Source organism: Myzus persicae, unplaced genomic scaffold (genome assembly GCF_001856785.1).
Source record: "Myzus persicae strain clone G006 unplaced genomic scaffold, MPER_G0061.0, whole genome shotgun sequence".
In the NCBI taxonomy this organism is placed as follows: Eukaryota; Metazoa; Arthropoda; class Insecta; order Hemiptera; family Aphididae; genus Myzus; species Myzus persicae.
In genome coordinates, this window is record NW_019100869.1 from 268,556 (window position 1) to 291,587 (window position 23,032).

The following is a 23,032-nucleotide window of genomic DNA, read 5'->3' on the forward strand; positions in this document are numbered from 1 at the left end:
ATTGTTATCACCATAGTAATTAGTAATATTATAGATGATTATAGTTTTCTGAACATCAGCAGCTATACGCTAACAAATCGTTCGCATACAGCAGTGGTTAGTAGTATCATATCACCACCACAACCACTGGTCTCCATAAGTACGTAACTATAGCAACTAAACTTCTTTTTTATGTAAATTAATTTACGTCAGAATTTCTCTTGACCAAAGGTTATATGACAATAACAAAACACATAATACAAAATATATAATTCGTAGGTCATAAATAAGTACCCATCACAATAAATGATAATTAATAATAACGCGTTGATAATTATTAATGATTGTCATTAGAATAAATTTACAAAATCATTGATTATACATTAAATGATTCTCATTAGACAGTAATCAATTATCTATAATAAATAATAACAGTTCATCAATTTGGGTTATATGATACAAACAATAAAACTCAAAAGCCAGTTAAAAATAAATATTTTATTTAACCAATGTGACATCAAGATGATCCATAACATCTAGAACATTATTATATAAAGTATTTCTAGACTTGTCTATTTTATTAAGTTAATTGAACAACCATATGAAACTTTAAACATTGCACCTGCAGTTTACAACAATTATTAAAGAGGTTGACAATATATATATAATATAGGTATAAGTCTTTTTATCTAAACATATCATTTTGATTGTATAAATAATTATCATTATCTGCATGTCATACTATTCTTCATCATTTCAAAGCAGAGAAGAGTTCAACATTCATAAGCAATTGAAAGTACAATTTTGACTATACACAATTATTTTGTACTTTTGAAAGTCCAAAGACATAAAAAAAGGTCTTGAGGCATTTGAGTTGTTGTTCACTTAACATTGTATTAAAATTAATTGGTCTACAAATCAGTAATTATAAAAAAATAGAAATACAATTAAGCGTAAAAAAAGTTAGTTTAAAAAAATATCGGTTAGGTCTACTTTTAAAATTATTTTCGGCAGACAACAATTTACCTATTAATACTATAATTATTATTACTATTAATTGAAGAACTAATATTATACAATTGACAAAACTTAATATAAATAATTTGAATTTTTTCTCTAGATTCTACNAAAAAAGTTAGTTTAAAAAAATATCGGTTAGGTCTACTTTTAAAATTATTTTCGGCAGACAACAATTTACCTATTTCCGTAAATGGATACAATTTTTAATTTTTGGTTTATTAGCCTACCTACACATAAAGTTGTAAAATATTATTTTCTTATTATGGCTGGATTTAATTTAAACGTTAATAATAATTAATATGTATCTTAATAATATTATTAATCATCAAATAAGTAACTGGTGTTACAAGTGAATATTACGTTCAAGAAAAAGTATATATTAATCAACATAAAATGATACATAAAGAGGATTGTCAGAAGAATAAAAAAAAAAAATAAAAATAAAAATAAATTGGGTCGTTATTATAATAAACAAAAACAACCACAATTAATTATGGCGTATAAAAAACCTATTTATTTATTATTCAATGAATGCACATATTTTCTTGTAAAATATAAAATAAATTATTTATATATATATTTATAGATTAGTAAAAACAAAATAATTATTATTTCATTATTGTATCCATGCTAAATCATGATTTAAATTGTTTTATCTTAAATATTTTTATGACATAATTGTCGCACCTGTTTATTTATCCGCAGCCTTACAATATAACACACTTCCTCTTCTTTACTGGTTCAGGAGGCTCTAAAGCTGCAAGAATAGCTTCATCAAATACATTTTTTAGTCCTTTCTGTAAAAAATAGAATATAAGTATTAAAACTATTAAAATAATCTCAATTAAGTATGTCTTACAAAACAATAAATTGCAATAATGCATCAGACATAGCATAGGTATACATTTTTTTTAATGTAAAAACAGTGAAATAGAAGTATAAAAAAAATTAAATTTCTGACATAGTTTTCTATCATTAATAGATTGAATCTCACAAACGCATGTGTCTTGATTTAATCTAATCAAATATTTTCTTAGGAATGTAGAAAAAATTGTTATTGATTAAGTTTCCTACAACTATCAGATTCTGAGGAATATTTTAAGTAAACTTCATTAGCATTCTGCTATCAGCCATGTTATGTTAGTGGTAAATGATTATTAGATAAAGTTTATGAGTATAGTAAGCGTACAGGAAACAATTTTAGGCACTCATAAGCACATATCAAAAATCTATTCTATTTTTTCTTTCTAAAATGTTATGTTTAATTTTCTACTTAAATGGACTATCATATTTCAATAATATCTACATAACCATGTTTCTTCTGATTTTCATTCTAATTCTCCATAGTACTAACTTTTTAATAGGAACACTTCTGAATTCTGGACTATGTAAAAGCACTCTTTTTAAGGAGATTTTTTTCATAGTTTTAGAATAATTATTCAAATTGTAATTCAAATTGATTGGAATGATTTTAAACAAACCAACGTAGCCAATAATTTGTATTGAATCATATTATACATTGTCAGTACATACAAACCACTTTTATATAAATTTGAATATGTATTAATTGTTTTTTTACCAATCACAAATAATAATTATTGACTTCTAAAAACAGTTAACTACATAATTATTAAATACATAATCATAATCCCAATTCTTAAGTAAATCCTCTCTGAATATTAGACACAATTTTGGTGACAGTGTCTTCTATTCAGAGGTTTCAATATTAATTTTGCCATCAACTACATATATTAATCTAATCAAATCAAATTCAAATAAATATCAAGACTCTTATGTACTAACTTGTGTAAGTGCTGAGCATTCAACATATTTCACAGCTTTAAGTTCTTTAGCTAGCTTCTCTCCTTGTTCAAATGATATTGATTTTTGTTTATTTTTGGCTAGTTTCTCCACAGTTGTGGCATCTTCTCTAAGGTCTATTTGTGTGCCAACCAACAGGAATGGTGTTTTTTGACAGTGATGCGTTATCTCTGGAACCCACTGAGAAAAACATGTCGGTTATTATTGACTAACAACTTAGTAACATCAAAATATTTTTACTTTTTCTTTGACATTTTCAAATGAAGATGGTGAAACCACGGAAAAACAAACAAGAAACACATCAGTTTGTGGATAACTCAAAGGTCTGAGGCGATCATAATCTTCCTGACCTAATATTTATTAAATAAGCATAACAATTTAGAGAAACTAAATTGGAAAATTACTATTTTAATGTTAAAAAATTATTTTACCTGCTGTATCAAATAAACCTAATGTGTATGGCTCTCCACCAATCATAACTGTCACTGCATAATTGTCGAAAACCTTAAACAAAAATGTACTTGTTAACCATTTAAAAAAAATAACGTATCGTAACATAATTATCTGCATCAAAAACATTATTTGTCATTGTAGGTGGGTGATACCCTTAGTGTATAGAAAAAGATAAACATTGTTTGGGACACATGTTCTATTTCTATTATGAATTCCTATGTTGTATTATTATATTATACTAGATTTAAAAAATATTCATAAAACATAAAAATCAATTTAAAAAATGTATTAACAAAATAGATAAATGTAGGAATAAATAATATCAAATCAAACATTACATATTAAGATAAAAAGTTTAAAGGTCATATAATCATCGTAGTATACTAGATAGTAGATACCTACCTAATGTCTAATTAAGGATGCAACAATATACATGTTATATGCCTACTAATGGATAGGCACTAGGTAGTAGTTTCTTTTTTTTTGAATGTTTATTCATCGTATAATAACATTTAACTTACGTTTAGTTTTATTTATACTTATGGGAAGCAGATACTTCAACCAAAATATAAACAAATTGTAATGTACCTAATATTATAATTTATAGGTACACCTATACGCTAACAGTTGTTTGTTTTCATATTATTTATGTATGTAGCATATACTAAATGTATTCCTAATATAATTGAATGTACCTATACATGTAAATTTAAAAAATGATTAGGTATTTATCAGAAAAATAATGATACCTAGGTACCAATGGTACCTAGGTAGATACAAAATTTAAATTAAATATTTTGTTTACAATTATTTACTAATAGGTTTTTTTTGTTACCTACACCAAATACAAATTAGTAGATTTACCTACCTACTTATTGGAGTGAATTTTTTTATACAGTAGAAATCTGAAATTTGTAATTCTTATGTATAAAATCAAATACAATCAAATACAATATACCTAGGTAGAGATATAAGAAAAATAATTTGGTCAAAGGAAAATAATGGTATTTATAGATTATATCTACCCTAACACCATAGATTGATAGTAAAATATAGAGTACTTACAGTCGGAACATATTCTGAAGGAAACTTGTTTGTAGTGTACGATATGAGCAGACAAGTCTTACCGACAGCTCCATCACCAACAACAACGCACTTGATGGTCTGCATGTTTCCCCTATGGAAACACTCTTATGTGTATACTGAAACAAAACGAATATAGTTACAATAGGCCAACAAAACAGGAAGAAGGACACGAAGTCGATGTGCATACTACAATCATACACACACACACACACACAACTGTAGGCACATTGGACAAGACGATTACAGAGAATGCAACCATAGTACCATTATTAATATAATTGGTGGGTAATTTCTCCAAGTAGTCTCGGTTACCTTGTGAGTTAGCAGCACAGAGCACTCGGGAAGTGTTCTAGCTGGTCGTCGCAGCACTCGATGCTGCCCTGCAGCGATCTTCAACCCGTGTACGGAGCGTACCCGGCGAACTAACACACACGGACCTACGTCGGCAGAAAGAAAAGGCAGAGCGCAATCGTGAATAAAAAACCGAATTGAAAATAAAAATCAAAACATAAAACAAAAACACAAAACCGTGTACGAGACGCACAGGTACTACGCTACATATAATTCGGCTCGGCCGGCGAGTACTGTGGGTGTGGGTGGGTGGGGAGAGGACGAAATTAAAAAAAAAAAAACACTGCGCACGTACAGGAAGACCGCTAAAAAAGACGGCAACAAATTTTGCGTACACCTAAAAGCCAGACGATCTTTTATGCAGCACTTAATATACCGATGTAATGTGTCGTGTGTGACGGAATAACAAAAAATTTCGGGCGTCAACACAGATACACACACACTGACAGTCTGACACTGACACACGCACACGCGCACGCACGTACACAATCGCGCACGGATGGAATTCTCGTGCCACGTTGCCGCACTGTGCGGTTTTGGTTATGCGCCGCCGGCGGACCCGACTGCACGGGATGGAACGAAGTACGAGTACCCGAGTGGCCGAGTGGCGAGTACCGGAATACCGGACGGCCGCTAAGTTCTCCCAGCGCAGCGGCGGTTGATGAAGGTGATAATATTGATAAGTGTTGATGACTGAACATGTCTGATAAGGACATAAATAATATAATTTTAATCACGATCTTAGGAGACATCCTCTATTGAAGTCTATTCCTCAGACTATTTCCTCTAAGGCCCTGATTATGACATTCCTACTCTATGTTTTGATTCATTTAATACTAGTAATAATAGCCTGCATAATGCTGGATTGCATAATTCCATGAACAACTGTACAACACAGACATTAGACGTGAGCTAAGCTATGTCTTAGTTCGAAAATCGTGTTAGATTTAAAAGGACATCACATATTACTATATTAGACATTACATTATGTGGTCACTACTCACTGGTCACTTATAATATTTATAACGCTAAATGGATGAAATAATAGATTTCATCGACTCTGTGCCCATGAAATGTTTATGAAAAAGTGTTTATGTAATTAGCTTTATACAAACATTTGATCTCAATAATGAATCAGCACTTAACCATATTATACCTCCTATGAATTGAACCAATGGTCCCTGTAAAACCAGTGGGGGCGTGCGCTATTTATCTAGGACTATCAGAAGTGAATATTTACACATTGACATTGAATATATAATGTGAATTACCGTAAAATGTCCTGTTGCTAACAAAAAAATTCTTAATTCAGATAATTCAAAAATTGATGCAATTTTTTTGATTTAATGTTTTCTTAAATCTTAACGATAGTTGATAAATGATAATTAATAATTTTGAAAATAAAATACAATTTATATGGTAAATTGTATAGGTATTAGCATAAATATGTATAATCGTACCTATATAATAGTACTACTGGTACTCATGAAGTCATAACAGAAATTATCATAGTATTACCTATTAATACGATATAAAATATTGGGAATGTTTTTTTTTTTTTAATTGCTTGAAAATTTCAAATCATTGCTTATGATTTGGGATAATAAGCTTGTTCTTAATTTTTCTCATTGCACCTCATTTATAATGTTGAAATGTAAATAAAGCTTCAAAAGAATTTCCATTATTTTATATAGATGATAGCTTGTGTTATATATTGTTAGGAGTCATAACACAAAATAAATAATCGTTAACTTATGAACTAACTTAGGCAGACGCCTATCCATTAAAATATTTATATTTTCTAAGCAATTGAATTCAAAATAGTTGATAGCCAATAAGTATATAAAACAAAGTTGAGTTGTTTTAAACACTTGTTTAAAACATGTTTTTAGAACATCTAAATTAATCAAACATTATTTTGTTTAAAACGTTTATTACAAATGAATTAAACATTATAAAAAAAACAGTTGTTTAAAACAGAAAAATATAATTTATGTGCATATAAATTATAAGTTAATACTGGCAATTCCTTTTTATTATTTTTCTTTTGGTTTAATAAGCAAATTTATAATATTTATAATAATAATTTAGAAGATTTCTCTACACCCAACCGGTTTCTTAGTTTTGTATGAACTATATCATAAGTTGAAAATATTCTCTAAATGCCAGCTGATGAAGCACATGATGTGAACAGTTGCTTAACCATTTCATTCATTTCCTTCGTTAAGTTTTTTTTCCAATACTGTCCACCATGTCAGTGGTTTAATTTTTAAAACAACATTTTCATTGAACAGGTAAGATTTGAGAGGAAATCCCTGTGCTTGAAAGGTGATGATTTCAGCCATAATTTCTTGATGATACATACTTACATGATTCAGAGTATTATCAAATTGTTCCTAGATTAATTTTTCACCAATATATCGAGGGTCCAAAATATATGCTAAAAAATGGTCACTCATTGCCATTTCAAAACAATTTGTAAAAGTCTTCAACATTTTTGAACTACAAACTTCATTTTCAAAAAAGTTTTCAAATCTAACCAAATATGAGTAGCTTCACTAATTGTACAACAATCAGCTTGGATTTTGTCTAAGGACAAGGCAATTTTTTTCAATTTTACTAAATATTCTTCAGCAATATTTCTAGTTTCAGTATTTTTAATTTTGACAAAAAATTGAAAAATCAACTGTACTACGATTTTCATCACATATTTTGTATAGCAAATACCAATTATCCAGATAACATTGGATAGCATCTGCTAATGTGTTCCATCTTGATGCATAACCAATGTCTTACCACCTTCCACCTTCCATTCTATATTTAGTACCAAAGAAATGAGAGTTTCTAAAAAACCTAAATATATTATTTATATGAGATTTAATTCTAGGTGCTTCTATATCATGAGCTAATAAATTTAACAAGTGTGCTGAACACCTGTGTGTTATAATTTGTTTGTTTTGTAATTTTTCACTCAAAGCCAAATTTCTTCTCATTTTTTACATATTTCCAGCGTTATCTGTAACGACACTACTAACAACACATCCAAATTGTTCACAGATAGGTATTGCACTCTCTGTTATTGATACTAAATAATCCCACGTATGGCTATTAAATTTTGTTTTAAACTTGATTAAATCATGTTTAAAACAGTTTTTTTGATTATTTTAAAAAAATCATTTTTTTTTTATCAACTCTGATATAAAATTAGAAAACACAATTTTTATGTTAAATATAGATAGGTACTTTGAAAAAGTATTTAAAAAACTATAATCAAGTACATTTTTAATTTTGTGTTGATATTATAGACCTATAAACTTGTTTATTGGTCTATGCCCTATGGTTGATATCTATGGCTAATGATTAGCTGCTAATCCACATCTTTATTACCTAACAATGTGCAGAATATAATGAATAAAATATCTCATCATCATTTTTTAATTTAATTATAAATTGAGAAGCTATATTATAAACTTATTATATATTATAATCTTTTTCCCAAATGAGAATTACTCTTTTTTTCCAAAAATTTGATGCAGGAACATACATCAAAAATTGAAGTAGTAGTTTCTTAAGTTTATGCCTATATGTTAAAAAACATATTATGATGATATGATAGATGAAATATGGCAACTATTTCATGTTGTATGTAAGAACCATGCCATAAATCAGGGTTCAAAGATCAGCCATTAACTGATTGTTATTAAATCATTTTCATTCTAAGTATGTGTTAATCTATTATGAATACAGCTTAAAAAAACATTAAATATGTTGACACAATTAATTAAATAAGTAGAACTTTGGCTGTTTACATAGTTTTATAAAATTGTATTATCCCTAATAATTATACAAATAATGAATTAATAACATTGTTTTATAATATAAAACAATAAAAAGATAGAACTATACAAATAAATGTAAATTCAATAAAATACATTGATGACAATAGGACTTTCTTGACCAATGTTGGAGTATACAGTAAATAGATAGTTTATCTACAAACTCAACATTGTACATTTAAAAGAATATTCAACATAACAACGTACTAAAATACTTACAAATAAAATTTGGTACATTCCAAATAAATCAACTGCACATGAAGCGTGATGTTAAATTATTCTTATGAAACCTAACTTCCCTAATGCTTTATTTCTCTAAATTCCATTAAAAACTGTCTAACTAATTTTGCGGTTGATTATATTTTAAATAACTAATACAGTAAAAATAAATGAGTTTTCTTTAGTTTTTTAGAAATAAAAATTTTAATATTACAATTTAATGGATTATTGATGGTAAATAAAGAATTTTTTATTTCATAAACAACAATATATATACAGTATAAAAATATAGTTAATAATTGTACATTTGTTCATTTTTTAAATTTGAAACAATAAAGTCACTAATCACAATACAAGAATTTTTGATGGTTCACTTATGCGAGTAGTTGCTATATAGAAAAGGGTTGGTAAAGGAATGAGTAGCAATAAAGCATAATCAACTGGTGGATTTTCTAACTGAGTTATGGCTACAATACCAAATCCGTGACTGACCCAATGCACAGCTACAATCAGTATGTTTCTTGGCACACATACAGTGTTCAAAATCAAATACTTTGCAGACTATTAAATTGAAAATAGCATTATTTATTATTTTAATGAAACAGTTAAAATTGAATACCTGATTTATTTCTGTAGCAAAATGAATGGCACTCGATATTACAGAAACAACAATTACAATATAAGGAAATGTGACGTCTATAAAAAAAATATATAAATTAATTTAAATACCATACACATGTTTTAAATAAAATGTTTTTTAAAAATACTTACAAACAATACCTCCTAGGAATGCATGAATTAAAGCTGCTATGGGGAAAAAATATAATCCAGCATACATAGTTTTCAAATAAGCCCCTCTGTTAAGACTGAAGTAAGCAGACAGCAATGGACGTATTGTGAGCAAAACAATAATACAAGCCAAATAAAAAATAAAAATCATAGAATACCTGAAAATTGTTTATCATAAATAAAAATATGTCTTAAGCTAACATTTTAATACACATGGTGAATGTATTATTGAATTTATGAAACGTCATTGATAAACAGTTACAATAATTTGTAATTGTTGACATCAAATATAAATAAAAAAACATACAATGGATAGACAGCCTCTTGAGTACATCTTAGGGGTTCACGGTAATCTGGTGTTGGATTATACAAAACAGTATACCAATCAGATAGCCATTGTGTACGACAAGATCGAATCCATAGTTTACCAATAGGATCAACAACTAGGACTGCTGAAACTGCTGCAATAAATATTTCTAATATTGCTGATATATTTAGGACAATTTTCGTTTTTGTTTTTTTCTGAGAAATTCCACTGCAATAAAAATGTAATAATTAATTTGGCAGTCAAAATAAGAGACAAAAATATTAAAATTAAAACCATCATCAAAAAATAAACACCTTTTTCCTTTGTATGCCCATATTATTGATGACAAAGAAAGATCTATGTAAACGGCATGGAATAATAAAGGCACTGTCGCCATAAATAGGAGGTACATGAAATCATATGATGATGGAGAATCTGTGCATGGTTGACAAATATGAAATGAATTCACTCTTGTACCCGATGGACACGAACCGCAAGCACTTGTACGTCCATTACCTAAGTCTTGTCGACCACAATAGTACCCTGGGCACCTCGGTTCAAGTATATGGTCAATACTATTATGGTTCTAAAATTACAAAATCAAGAACCAACAAATATTAATGCATATTTGATGAAAAGATCTAGCATAATGTTGTATTGTATAATAATAAATTTAACTCACGTTAAAAAAATGCTGATAATATTCTCCCATTACAGCAGGGTTAAGAGAGAACAAATTTTATATGATCATGTTAAACGTAAGAACACAAACATTAACAATGTCGTTAAAATATATAGGTTTATTAACCATTATATTCAATATAATGTCACTTCAATCATTTAACAGAAAAAAATAATAAGGATTGTTTTTGTATAGAATATTATTTCCAAAAAATAATGTAATTTAGGAATGGTACCTAATACCTATATAATTGTACAGGAATAAGTATTTTTTTGAACTTGAATTTACTATTTACTGAAATCGCACAAACCAGGATAATAAAGACAGTAAAATAAATTACAAGAAGTTTTGAGTTCTCAGGATTCAGATATAAGAATCTCGGCGAGTATCTGTGAACTGGCGTATCTATTATCTGTTACGGCTGTGATCCGTGTTTATCACATAAACCATATACCACGGAACATAGGTATGCTTATATCACGATTTAAGATAGTACTATCTTTAATCGTGTTCAAAACATTTTTGGAACAAGATATCATTGGAACAAATGTTTTGTGGAACTACAGTTATTGTCCCGTTTATTTATCAGTTTATTTATCACCCATGCTCTTGGACTCCGGAGGCCGGATTAATTTTGATATACCTGTATCTAATAAATTATTAATTAATATTTATTTATTTATTAACTAATATAACGTAGGAAATAAAGTGTATTATTTGAGTAGCTTATACAATTTACACGCAATCGTTGAAATTTGCTACATAGTAGTTACTTAAAATAACTGTTAATTAGCATACAACCTACGTATGAAAATATGTGTTTGGCTATTGTGTAAAAACTGTACTTAAAGTCGACAGCCAAGTCTATTGTCAAGAGGATTATTTAGTTGCGGTATAGGTATCCAGTTTTGAAAATATAATCCTTTAAAATGTTAAATAACTACAGGTATGTTGCATTATTTCTTTGAAGTTATGAATTTATGATATTTGTTGTACTAATTACAATATATTTTAATATTATGTATAATACTTTACGGTCTTTATTTCATTTACTAGGACTGCATTTTTAAGAAAATCTAATGAATCTATTCAACTATTTCGACTATCAACTAATACTTCGGAAAAATCTTCAAGCAGTGGAATTAAAATTGATATACCAAAATATATAAATCGAAGTTCGACTGACATACTAAAAGTAAATATTTTTAATTTTGGCTTGGGTATGTCGAGTACCCAAATACCTAAGTATTTAATGACTAATGAAAAATATTAAAAAATTAATTAAAAAAATTTAAATTTCGGTAATTAATTAGGCAATCTCTAGTACTATTCAACGAGATCCAACTGCTGCTCACTATAAATACCACGATGACCCATATTTAATTCCAGTTTCAAATTTTCAAAAAAGAGCTTATGCCTTAAGTCAAGAATCTGGTAGAAAAGCAGCACATTGGATTCTCAATCAACATCCTGAATTGTTTAATCATAAAGTAGCATTTCCGCCTATTGAGGTACAATTAATAATAAATATTTAAATTGTTTTAATATGAATCAGTAATTTTATGTTAACTTAGGTTTTTTAAAATATTAATTATATATTAGTACTCATAACAATATTCAAAAAATATTGTGCCGCAGAATATTTAAGTGAAAGATTACAATTTAAAAAAAAAATTTGAAAAGGCTTTATTATTTACAAATGCTTAAATTATTGTTCTGTAACAAAAAAAGAACCAAAATTAAATTACTTACATTCTTCATAAATTAACACTGATTCAAATTAAAAAAAAATTGCTGAATTGTACAAGAAATATAAATTATTTTACTGTTATTTACTTTAGAAATTTTGCCCCAAAGTTGTGTATGATGAAAATTCTGAGCTACATGAGAATGAATTAAAATTAATAATTGAAAAAGCTATTGTGTCAGATGCTATAACTGTTTATAACCTGTTAAGAAAAAAAGACATAGGTAATTTTTTTAATATTCTCATATACCTATTTATATTTTATAACAAAATATTTTGATTTTAATGTCTATGATCATTAGAAATAAGTTCAGATACACAACAATCACTTTTGGAGTTGGTATGTTTTTACAATAATCAAGATGATCTAGAAGAAGACTGGATTGAAGAACGTTGGTATACACAAGCAAATAAAGACCGAGAAGAATATAGAAATACTTGGAAGTATGTATTTACAATGAACATAATAACTTATACAGACTTGCAGTATATTAATTAAACATGTTATTGCACATTTTAATAACCATATTATTTTATTTTAAAACAATAATTTCAGATCTAATGGATTTGCAATGAGTCTTTTTTCAGCTATTAAATCCCCTAATTCTCACCATTATTCAATAATCATACAAGGGATGGCAAAATATAATCAGGTTAAATACGTTCTCTTATTATTTTTAGTTATAGAATTTTAGTACTAATTTTAAAATTATTTATAATGTTTATTGGTTAAAACATTTTTAATTATTGTGTATTTTACTTACATTTAGTTCGAAGAAGCATATAATTTATTCAAAGAAGCTAATGAAAAAGGAATTATTTTATCTACCAATGCATATAATTCAGCTATAAAAACCGCTGTTTATGTCAAAGAAGGGGCAGATCATAAGTGGCTCCATATACAAGTAGATACATATTATTTTTCTTTAACTAGACTGTCATAAAAGGGTTCAGAATTCAAGTAAATTGCATAGGCGTACATTTGGTTGAAACTAGGGGGGGGAATATAAATTAACACGTATTAACATAATTTATTATACTTACTAGGTCAAATTAGGAAACACATTAAGAGCCTAGGAGTTTTTTGGAGGTCTAAGTCTCTCACCAATTTATGCCTATGATCAATTGTAAAATATGTTGTAATTTAAATTTAAATATCCTACTATATTCCCACATCTGACACAGTTAGATATCTAGGACTTAACTTGGAAAAACGCCTCACTTGGAATAGCCATATCCGTATAAAGAGACTTGCCTTAAACGCCAGACTCCGCAGGCTCCAAACTCTACTCACAAATAATAAACACTCCAGTTTAAATATTAAAGTTTGTATGTATAGTATAGTATTGTAAATATGATCTTTATTATTGATTTGTATTAATTTGTTTGTCTGCATTTGTAATGTATTCGTTATAATGGATAAAATAAAATTTTTTTTATTGTAAATGTATATTAAACAACTTAATCAACTGAAAAGACCGAGATGTAACTAACGAAGTAATATTCACTAATATTATTTTTTGAGGCTTAGGTGATTAAATCAGTAGAAACTGTTATTGTATTTATTTTATTATCTAAAGATGAAATACATTTTTTAAATGTATTGGTAATACGCAATGTATATGTAATTATATTATATACATTTTATTGTGGTTGTGAGAATTGAGGTCCACCGGTTTATTTTGCCATGAGCCTTTTAAATTCTTTTTACGCCCATATTATTTAGAAAGTTGACTGTTTTATCAAAAAAAACTTTAGTTTTAGGTTATTATTTTAATTGCTTGCATATTAATACAATATTGCATGTTCAGTTTTTAAAAAAAATTATTTTCAGTTTTATTACAGTTATAATAATTATGATAACCATGCAAGTGTTTTCTTTACACTTTAATTATTATAGAATATACTGTTATTTTTTTCAGGAAATATTAACTCAAATGAGTGATTCAGGTGTACCTATGAATTTAGGAACTTTAAATTCAATTCTTAATGTTTTAACTACTATGGCGACAAATTCTGAATCAAAAAAATATGCATTAAAAACAATTGCTGAAGCCAAACAATTTGATATTGAACCATGTTTAGCATCATACTATTATTTATTACAAATATTTTGTGCAGACAGTATGTTAAAAATGTTAATCAATGCCTATTGTAATTAGATATTTTATTGTAAAAAATGTTGTTCCAGGAAAAAACAAGAGCACTATTCTTGTCGATATTTTAAATCTTATCGAAGAAAAGTCATTAAGTATTAAAGACTTGGCTGACACAAATTTTTTTACGGCTGCTATGGAAAATTGTCGGTACCATTTACAAAATGTTGAAGTTGCACTCAGACTTCACTCTATTTTACTAAAGAAAAAAAATTATAATTTAATTGGAGATTCATATAAAGAATCAGTTTATTAGTAAATATACATTTTTTTTCTTTTAAAATGCCATTTCTTTTTCTTAAGTAATTAGTAGGGTTTGGATTAAAGTTTGGGAAACCAATGATAGACTCATATTGTGTTGCCCTTTTCCCCTGAAATTTTTTTTCGCATTTTTCTGTTTTTGAATATTCTATTTATCACAATAGTTCTATATGTATTTGCTGTTAAAACAGAAATAGCTTGTAATGGCGACATGTTATCGATAATATGTTCAACATAATGTATTTTAAAAAAAACCACAATGCACGTGTCATAACTTCAATGGAAATTAAATGATCGTCACTCACTATGTACCAGAAATAAGAATATTAGAATTATTGGAATATTGAGTTTAAACCATTGTTTCTCTGAAGACATTTTATTAAATTATATTTCTATATATTTATTTTTCTATACAATAATTAATTTGTGAAAATATGCTTTTTTATTTATGTTGCCTAAAATTTGAACCCTAATAATTAGTATAAGATGTTTGATTATAATTTACTTACCTATCTACATGTGTTTTTAGTCGGCATTTGTTTGCAATATTATGCCAAAATGAATCTGTTGAATTCTTAATGAAGTATTACAATGATTTGGTCCCACACATATATATACCGGAACCAGCAATCACTGAGGTAACACTTTAATATAGACCCAATAATTTTTATCATACTATTGTTATTTTCAATTCAAAGTGTAATTTTCAGAACAAATTTATAGAAATAAAATATGACAAACATTTTTTACACTATCATCATATATTCTGTTTCATATAAGAGGGATCAGCAACAGGTTATGCCTATTTCAATCAGACCACATCCTTCAATAAATCATTTTTTATCATCAGCTTTCATTTAAAACTATTGGCTGTGACAATAAATTGCTAATCATAATAAAATGCAAACTATACTCTATTTCAAGTAAAAATTCAGACCCAACCACGTTTTCAGATACCCGATCTTCGTAAAATATGTTTAGATTTTTAAGTTTTGAAATATTTTCGTTGTATACCACAATACAATACAAATATTTTTTAATAACACCTATTTAACAAAGTATTTTATTTTGATTTAAATTCTAAGGATCGTAATTTTATACGGGAGTATGAAAAAATATAGGGATGGTCCAGACCCTATTCCCCCCCTCCTGTATAAGTGCCTGGTAGTTAGAATAATAAAGTGAAGTTTGCACTCTCCATGCGTTGGCTATACATTAGCTGCTACCTAAGATTAAGTATAGTATTTTATAAGTATAACATTTTAATACTTTTAAAATATTACATTTTTGATTGCAGTTGATTGTGAAAACTATAAATGTTGCTGCTGCAGTTGAATTGTACCCAAAAATTTGGTCAGACATTTTAATGTTTGATCAAGCAGATAGAGAACCAATTATAACAGAGTTGATTAATGGTATGGCTCAAAATTTGTTCCCAAGTTTTGAACAACCTATTAAAGAAAAATTAAGTTCATTATCTGGTACAATTTATGATGCTATTGAAGAACGAAAAGAAACTGGGAAAATAAAAATGTCGTAAGTATAACAGACTGACTGTAGTTTACAGTGTAAACTATGAGCTCCAGAATTACCAAACCGTTTGAAATTGTTAATTGCATTTTTAACTAATTTTTAAATATTTAAAAAAATATATTTGTCTGATTGTCTACTTATTAAGTATACCTTGTTTATTTTAGATGGACCGGTTCTATGTTGGGAAATTTGATAAACGTCTGTTTGTTTGGAGATAATATTGATAAGGCAACTGAAATTATTGTGAAACTGCATAAAAATCAAAATGAAATCATTGGGGTTCCAGATAGTCATACAATTGCTACATTTGTAGACTATTGCATTGAAAATAACTGTTTTAATGAGTTATTAGTAAGTAAAACGAAAAGAAAATAGTTAAGTGTTGGTGTTAGATATAGTTTTAATATCAGGAGACCTGTAGAAGGCAGGAACTGAAATCAGTTCCCTATGGACACTTTGAAACTGATTATTTAAGCAATTTTGAATTTATTTCAAAATATTGTTGCAGTTATCTGTCAATAAAAATTGCATTCCAGGGCCCATCATAGTTTTTGTTTATTACTTCAAATTTAATGCTCAAAATATTATTGTTTAAAAGAAATTATTATTCCAATATTATCAAATCACAAAAAGTTCTCTTTCATTTTAATAATAGGTGCTTCCTTTCCTAAACTCGTTCAATCTAGGTTTTGAATGCGAATTCATGTACTGGTTTGACATGTTCCTGATATCCAATGTTTTTTTTTAATTTTAAATGTTCCTAATGTATAATTCAAATAACTATTTTTAAATGTTCCTAATGTATAATTCAAATAACTATTTTCAAAAGCACTGTTGTAAAACTTGTAAGTGGTACAGAAATTATAAAAACCATTTAACTAACTAAAAATAAATGGAAATTTCTAACCAAAATTGAAAAAAATTGATATTATGTTGTTACATTCATTACGGTGATAACTAAAATTATCTTGTTATATTTATTTAATATTGTTTATACGATTTGTTTGATTATTATTTTGTATTTATTTTAGAAATGCATTGAATACTCTTTAGACGTCAACTATATTGAACTAGATGATTTAATTTCAAAAATTGTGACAAAAATGACTTTATCACCAATGCAGCGTGCACATTTGTCAAAATTGGTTGGAACTGAACATTACGTTGAAATTGAAAATAAAATTGAACTTGTTAGTTAGGTTTGTTTTTATTTTAAAATTAAACTTTAGTAATATATTATGTACAATGATTTTTTACTTCTTTATTATTTTATGTTTCTGATGAATATACTTTGTACTAATAAATAATATTATAACATGTTAGAGTTGTACAGCATGCAAAATACATATAAACAAACATTTTACTTAGTTTTTTTAAAACATTAAAAATTTGTTCCTTTTAAATTTTTTTTTAATATGTATTAATTTTAATAGTAATGTAAACACTGCAGATAAAAATCTGCCTACACATAAACTTATAAGGTTTATCAACAAAATATTTATAATCAATTAATCATACATACATATACACATAACAAATTCAAGTAAGATGTCTTTTCTACAATAAAATGTATAAAAAATTAAATTTTTATTCTATGTTATATTAAACAAAATTTAATTTTAAATTATAAACATTTATCATAAATATTTGATGTATTTGATTGGGGTCTTAAAAATACAAAACTGCACTAACAAGTATATTTGATAACAAAAAAAATCCAATAAAAATAATACTAATTTCAGGTTAAATGGAAAGTTGATTCAAATAAAAAAACAAAACCTTTAATATATTTTATAATAATTTTAATGAAATGAAATAATAAATAAATATACTTATAATTAGAACTTAAGCTACTCAATATTTTTGACATCAATAGATTTTGTTGGTTGTGTTTCAATTTTAGAATTATTACTTTCATCTGAAGTAGTATATGGAGTCACTCTGGTGGGCGCAGCCATACCTTCGTCAATAAGTTTCTGTCTTTCTCGTAGCATTGAAGCTTTCATATTACTCATTTGATGATAATAACAAAGTTTACACATAGTGCAAACGGTCAAACCGACCCAGCAAGACCATGAAGCCCATATTCCAAACTATAAAAATGTAATTATGAAAGTATTAAGAATATAGGTACCAAGTATTGTATTCATTTGTTTTGACCCAGTTAATACTATTTAGACTTGTATGTTTAGTCTAACATACCTAATTCAGCTTTGCATATTATAACAAAAGTTAACCAAGCCTCAGTACTATAGGTCTGTAGTTAATTTATCATATAATTGTTTTTCACTTGATAAATGAGAAAATTCATATGAAGTTTCAACAAATTGTAGAAGATTACCTGAGCTACTCCAAGTTGAAAGTAAAAACCAGATGTATCAATTCCATCTTGAATATCAATAGGATTTCCAGCAGCCATTTCACACCTTTAATATATGTATACGATTTTTATTAGTATATTTATAAATATATTACACAATTTATTAGGTTAAAAATAACTAAACTAAAATCGATAAAATATAGTCATCAAACTGAAAATTAATTGATTAAATAAAATACCTGAGGACATTTTCTATCATGTTTTTTTTTTACGCTTTTAAACATTTTTTTATTTACCATTTTTTAATTATCATTAAATGGTATTTTATTTTGATTGTATTATTAATTATAAATGTTAAATTCCATTGAGTATTAACAAATAAACTTATAAAAACAGTATAGCATTGATTATAAATACATTTTATAATTATAATAATTATAGTACTATAATCAATGAGTATAGCATATATTATTTATTTATTTATTTATTTAAAATAACAAACGTCATTCAGCTTTTGTTTACAGTTGACACAAAAACACATTTTACATAGAACTTTAATTTTATACAAAAATATTATGATTAGCTAGAGACATGACTTTCCTTAGATCAGCCTCTAGGTAATATGTTTTCATTGTAGACATTTGGAATTGTTCCCAAGCTCTTATACCTGGATTTTTGAATCCAATTTTAGATAGTAACATAGGTCATCAATTCACAACTGACCATTAAAAGTTTACCGCCACCATATTTTCTACAACTCAAATGTTGGTATTCTAAGTGATTAAGTACATTAATGACAATGGTCATGTGATTTGTGGTTATTTTCATATATCTAGCAATTATTCCAAGAAAACAGTCTTCTACACTTTCAATTTGTAATTTAACTTGAGTTGAACTTGAGGATCGCACAACAGACCAATATTGATTGAACTAAGGACTAATATCAGGTTAAAAGACATTTACCAGATATCATCAACCCAGCATAACACATGATAAATCAAAGTATTCATAGAGCTTTCCCTACTATATAATCAATGTGGGTCCAGAGAGTAATATTGGGAGTATATAGGGTGATTAACCAAACATGACACCATCATTTTTCATTTAATAATGAATTTATTCAAATTCTTGTTTTTGGAATTATTAAATATACACTGTTTAGAGACAATATTTTCAAATTCTTGACATTTTTCATCCTGTGGCAATACAAACTTCTGTTTTTCAAATAAGAAATCCCTTTTTTTACTTTTAATTATTTAGTGAATAATATTTTTAAAAATGTTTATGTACCAATTATTTCAATTATTAAAATATTATTTATATTAAAGATAATAGTCTTTAAAAATGGTTTATCAAAAATATGAAATACATGTAATATCGGATCTAGTACTTTGTATTTATTAATTTATTATACAAGCCCCAATTTTAGATATTATAAATATAGATGGATTAATATAAATAATAAATTACTAATAAATTCCATGCCTTCTAAACCCATTAGTATTGACCTATTATCTTTAGAACACAAAATTAAATAACTCGCCAACTACTCACTTGAATTTTGTTTTTAATATGTCAACATTTCCATAAAATTATTCACTAAAAAATAAAAAATAATTTACAGTATAAAAGGGGGTGGTTGTCATTTGAAAAACAAAAGTTTGTATCTCCACAAGACTTTCCTTAAATAATACAAAGATTTGAAATAAATAAATTTGAAATATATTTCAAAATTTCAAAAATCAGATTTTGAATAACTGCATTAGTCAAAAAAAAAAAGGAGTTTACAATGCTTGATGGGTCACCATGTATATAAATCTTAAGTACACAACCTGATCAACATGCTCTATGCTATCATTTCCAATATGGAAAACATGTTTAGTTTTGGTTCTGTGTTTATTCTAATGACTGACATTACTTTGCATTTGTGAATCGCTAAATCAAGGCCGATTACATTACATCAGAATAGATACTAACATCAGAATATATTTGGTGATTTTGCAACTTAGTACAGTCTGAAATAGATTTTAAACATAGAAGTAATGTAAACAATTGAATATTAATGTTATTATTGAATATTACAATCAAGAGCTAAGCACAAATAATTTTTTTAATTATTGAATAATATCAGTTTAAGCCTACAGCTTTCTTTAGTGAACACCCAAAGAAACCGTGAATTTCTCTGAATTATGACCAAAAAGAGATAAAAACTGTTAGCTATCATCAATAAGGTATATACAATTAAAATATAGTACAACGATATTAATGGTATTAAAATGATATTAAAGGAACAACTATATTAATGGTAATCGATCAAAAAGTCCACTTTGCAAAAGTTAAACAAGAAGTCCGGTTCCATTTTTTTATTGTTGGATAAAAAAAAAGTTAAAAAATATAAAATATTCGACTAAATTTAAATTTATAATTATAAGATTTATTATATAGGTGTACATTATAACTATGTATATAATTAATATTAATTTAAAAAATGTAATTAATTTTAATATTCTAATAATTAATTATGTTTATATTAATAATATTTTGTTGGATTTTGTCATTGACTATATATAAACATACATTTATTTAAAAGTGTAATACCCCTATTACATTTCTATGTTATGGAAACTGTATACCTTATAACTTTAAAAAAGTTAGCTTTACAAATATTATATTTCCATACACAAATTTAAAAAAATAAAAACATCGAACACTACAGTAGATTTAATAGAATATTTTGAATTTTTGGACTTATTGTTCAACTTTTTACAAAATGGATTTATTGTTAGGGATTTATTATCAACAGTAAATAATAAATATTATAAACGCCCAAATTGTAAAAACAAGTCAATTATATGTACATTCATTCCTCATAACATTTTTCCAGTCAGTATGAGAAAGGCTGTTAATAAATCAACTTAAAAACATTGTAATTTGTAAATATATCATTGATTTATATAATATTAATAATATAAAAATAACTTACGATGGAAATCTTTCAATCATGTCATTACACCAAGTCATAAATCCAAATGTTATCATTAGAGCAGCATTGATTGTAAAAATACACATAAGTACACATGTAATGGCATCAATAAATGTCAATAAAAATGAACTGAAAAGTACATATTATGCAAATAAATTGTTGGTACATTATTTAAATTTTTGTTTATAAGGTATAGGTATAGGTATCCTTTACAAACTACTTTATTTTTTGTTAAACATTGTGTTTCAATTAAAAAAGCAAGAACGAAGAGCTAAATTGTATTTCACTATTGTTCTCAAAATCAAAAAACTAATTGATTTTTAAAAAAATGCAATAGTGAAACATTTGTTCTAATAAAAGATATGCACAAATGTACAGTCAAATAAAAAATAATATTTAGGTAATTGTATGTTAAAAAACAATATACAACCATATCTAGAAAAATGCGAAGATTACAAACCTGTCAGTTCCTTTATAAGCAAAAATTGACATCCTATAGGTCTGTATTGATGATATCACTAACAGCAAAACTCCAACAAAAATTGAATAGTTACAATAAGCTTGAGATGCCCAATTAACTAAAAATTGACCATTCTTCTCAAGCCATTGACCAGAAGAGAACAAAAGACAATGTCCTCTGTAAAGTTAAAAATTTGTAATGTTAATAGGTGAATATTAAGTACTACATAGGTTTTGAACAAATTACTTAAATTCATCTTGATGAAGACTCATTGGTATAATGATGCATAGTGAAAGTATTGCTGCTATGGTATAACCAGCTACTTGACTCAATAATAATTTATTTGTGAGTGCCATTGGTTTTCAATTGTAACTATCCAAACTCAAACAAACATGAATACCTACGTGTAATTGAGTAATGAGAAGGTTAAAAATAAAGTATATCATTAAATTGAAATTATATTCATTGTTTTCAATAAAACAAAAATTTAACTCTTAACAATGAATATTGACAACATTCAAGACTTAGGTAAATCAAAAACAACTTATTTACAACATTTACTATTTATCGTTTAGTAATAATAACAATAATATGTTGTTCTTATTGTTTATTTATTCCCTATGTTATCTCTTATCTGTTTTCTATGCCATTATCTAATTTGTAATTTTTATCAATTTTCATTTTGTCAGTGATAACCACAATCAAAGTTATTTAAATATATATGTATAAAGTGTATAATTCGGGCATTGCTCGACATATTTGAGCAAAGCTGAATCTGCTTTTAATTTGGGTACATTGCCTGGTCATTGATATACAATAGCCGGAAATTGTGTACAGTGCTCAAGTGGACCCCACACCTGCATGTGTTGTTTCGGTCTTACAAACGCTTAACATACCAAATTTACGCTCAGTAGTTCACTTTTTATGCCGTTAGCTTAATAATTAGAGTAAATCGACGTGTTATGAAACTTGATGGTTAGGACTTTATCTGTGTTTTGTTAAAAGTGTTTTTACGATACTTCAGTTTTT

At 26.9% G+C, this 23,032-nt stretch overlaps 4 protein-coding genes and 1 long non-coding RNA gene across 5 annotated transcripts; 2 read left to right on the forward strand and 3 right to left on the reverse strand.

Moving 5' to 3' along the window:
- The first annotated feature begins 423 nt into the window (after nt 1-423).
- LOC111026526 lies at nt 424-1,471 on the forward strand. The gene is made up of 2 exons (XR_002603710.1): nt 424-941; nt 1,115-1,471. It is a non-coding gene; the product is annotated as an uncharacterized LOC111026526 (long non-coding RNA).
- A 20-nt stretch (nt 1,472-1,491) lies between these two features.
- On the reverse strand, nt 1,492-5,184 carry LOC111026525 (cdc42 homolog). The gene is made up of 6 exons (XM_022304625.1): nt 4,672-5,184; nt 4,339-4,475; nt 3,252-3,324; nt 3,061-3,170; nt 2,803-3,000; nt 1,492-1,796 (listed from the first exon to the last, which is right to left on the reverse strand). The coding sequence occupies exons 2-6, from the start codon at nt 4,441-4,443 to the stop codon at nt 1,707-1,709; spliced, it is 576 nt and encodes a 191-aa protein (XP_022160317.1). The 5' UTR covers nt 4,444-4,475; nt 4,672-5,184; the 3' UTR covers nt 1,492-1,706.
- Nucleotides 5,185-9,015: 3,831 nt separating this feature from the next.
- Nucleotides 9,016-10,958, reverse strand: LOC111026522 (JNK1/MAPK8-associated membrane protein). The gene is made up of 6 exons (XM_022304621.1): nt 10,544-10,958; nt 10,176-10,447; nt 9,862-10,089; nt 9,537-9,712; nt 9,385-9,461; nt 9,016-9,326 (listed from the first exon to the last, which is right to left on the reverse strand). Exons 1-6 carry the CDS (start codon nt 10,571-10,573, stop codon nt 9,111-9,113), a joined length of 999 nt encoding a protein of 332 aa, XP_022160313.1. The 5' UTR covers nt 10,574-10,958; the 3' UTR covers nt 9,016-9,110.
- Nucleotides 10,959-11,186: 228 nt separating this feature from the next.
- Nucleotides 11,187-17,603, forward strand: LOC111026520 (protein PTCD3 homolog, mitochondrial). Its single transcript, XM_022304620.1, has 13 exons — nt 11,187-11,489; nt 11,600-11,738; nt 11,857-12,054; nt 12,385-12,514; nt 12,593-12,734; nt 12,847-12,943; nt 13,061-13,195; nt 14,213-14,414; nt 14,482-14,701; nt 15,237-15,345; nt 16,005-16,243; nt 16,405-16,591; nt 17,272-17,603. Exons 1-13 carry the CDS (start codon nt 11,473-11,475, stop codon nt 17,437-17,439), a joined length of 1,983 nt encoding a protein of 660 aa, XP_022160312.1. The 5' UTR covers nt 11,187-11,472; the 3' UTR covers nt 17,440-17,603.
- A 422-nt stretch (nt 17,604-18,025) lies between these two features.
- Nucleotides 18,026-22,359, reverse strand: LOC111026531 (transmembrane protein 179). Its single transcript, XM_022304633.1, has 5 exons — nt 22,250-22,359; nt 22,004-22,180; nt 21,544-21,672; nt 18,582-18,666; nt 18,026-18,333 (listed from the first exon to the last, which is right to left on the reverse strand). Exons 1-5 carry the CDS (start codon nt 22,357-22,359, stop codon nt 18,091-18,093), a joined length of 744 nt encoding a protein of 247 aa, XP_022160325.1. The 3' UTR covers nt 18,026-18,090.
- Between the last annotated feature and the right edge of the window lie 673 nt (nt 22,360-23,032).

Excerpts from the sequence above, each read along its gene's own strand:
- LOC111026522 (XM_022304621.1), bottom strand. The coding sequence starts at position 10,573 with ATGGGAGAATATTATCAGCATTTTTTTAAC. Across the intron at positions 10,090-10,175 it reads TGGGCATACAAAGGAAAAAG|TGGAATTTCTCAGAAAAAAA; the intron begins GTGTTTATTTTT and ends TTTTTATTGCAG. Across the intron at positions 9,713-9,861 it reads CAAGAGGCTGTCTATCCATT|GTATTCTATGATTTTTATTT; the intron begins GTATGTTTTTTT and ends AACAATTTTCAG.
- LOC111026531 (XM_022304633.1), bottom strand. The coding sequence starts at position 22,359 with ATGGCACTCACAAATAAATTATTATTGAGTCAAGTAGCTGGTTATACC. Across the intron at positions 22,181-22,249 it reads CTTCATCAAGATGAATTTAA|AGGACATTGTCTTTTGTTCT; the intron begins GTAATTTGTTCA and ends TTAACTTTACAG. Across the intron at positions 18,334-18,581 it reads TTCAACTTGGAGTAGCTCAG|TTTGGAATATGGGCTTCATG; the intron begins GTAATCTTCTAC and ends ACATTTTTATAG.
- LOC111026520 (XM_022304620.1), top strand. Across the intron at positions 12,944-13,060 it reads GGATGGCAAAATATAATCAG|TTCGAAGAAGCATATAATTT; the intron begins GTTAAATACGTT and ends ACTTACATTTAG. Across the intron at positions 13,196-14,212 it reads ATAAGTGGCTCCATATACAA|GAAATATTAACTCAAATGAG; the intron begins GTAGATACATAT and ends TATTTTTTTCAG.
- LOC111026525 (XM_022304625.1), bottom strand. The coding sequence starts at position 4,443 with ATGCAGACCATCAAGTGCGTTGTTGTTGGTGATGGAGCTGTCGGTAAG. Across the intron at positions 3,325-4,338 it reads CTTCAGAATATGTTCCGACT|GTTTTCGACAATTATGCAGT; the intron begins GTAAGTACTCTA and ends TTTTTGTTTAAG. Across the intron at positions 1,797-2,802 it reads AATGCTCAGCACTTACACAA|AAAGGACTAAAAAATGTATT; the intron begins GTTAGTACATAA and ends TATTTTTTACAG.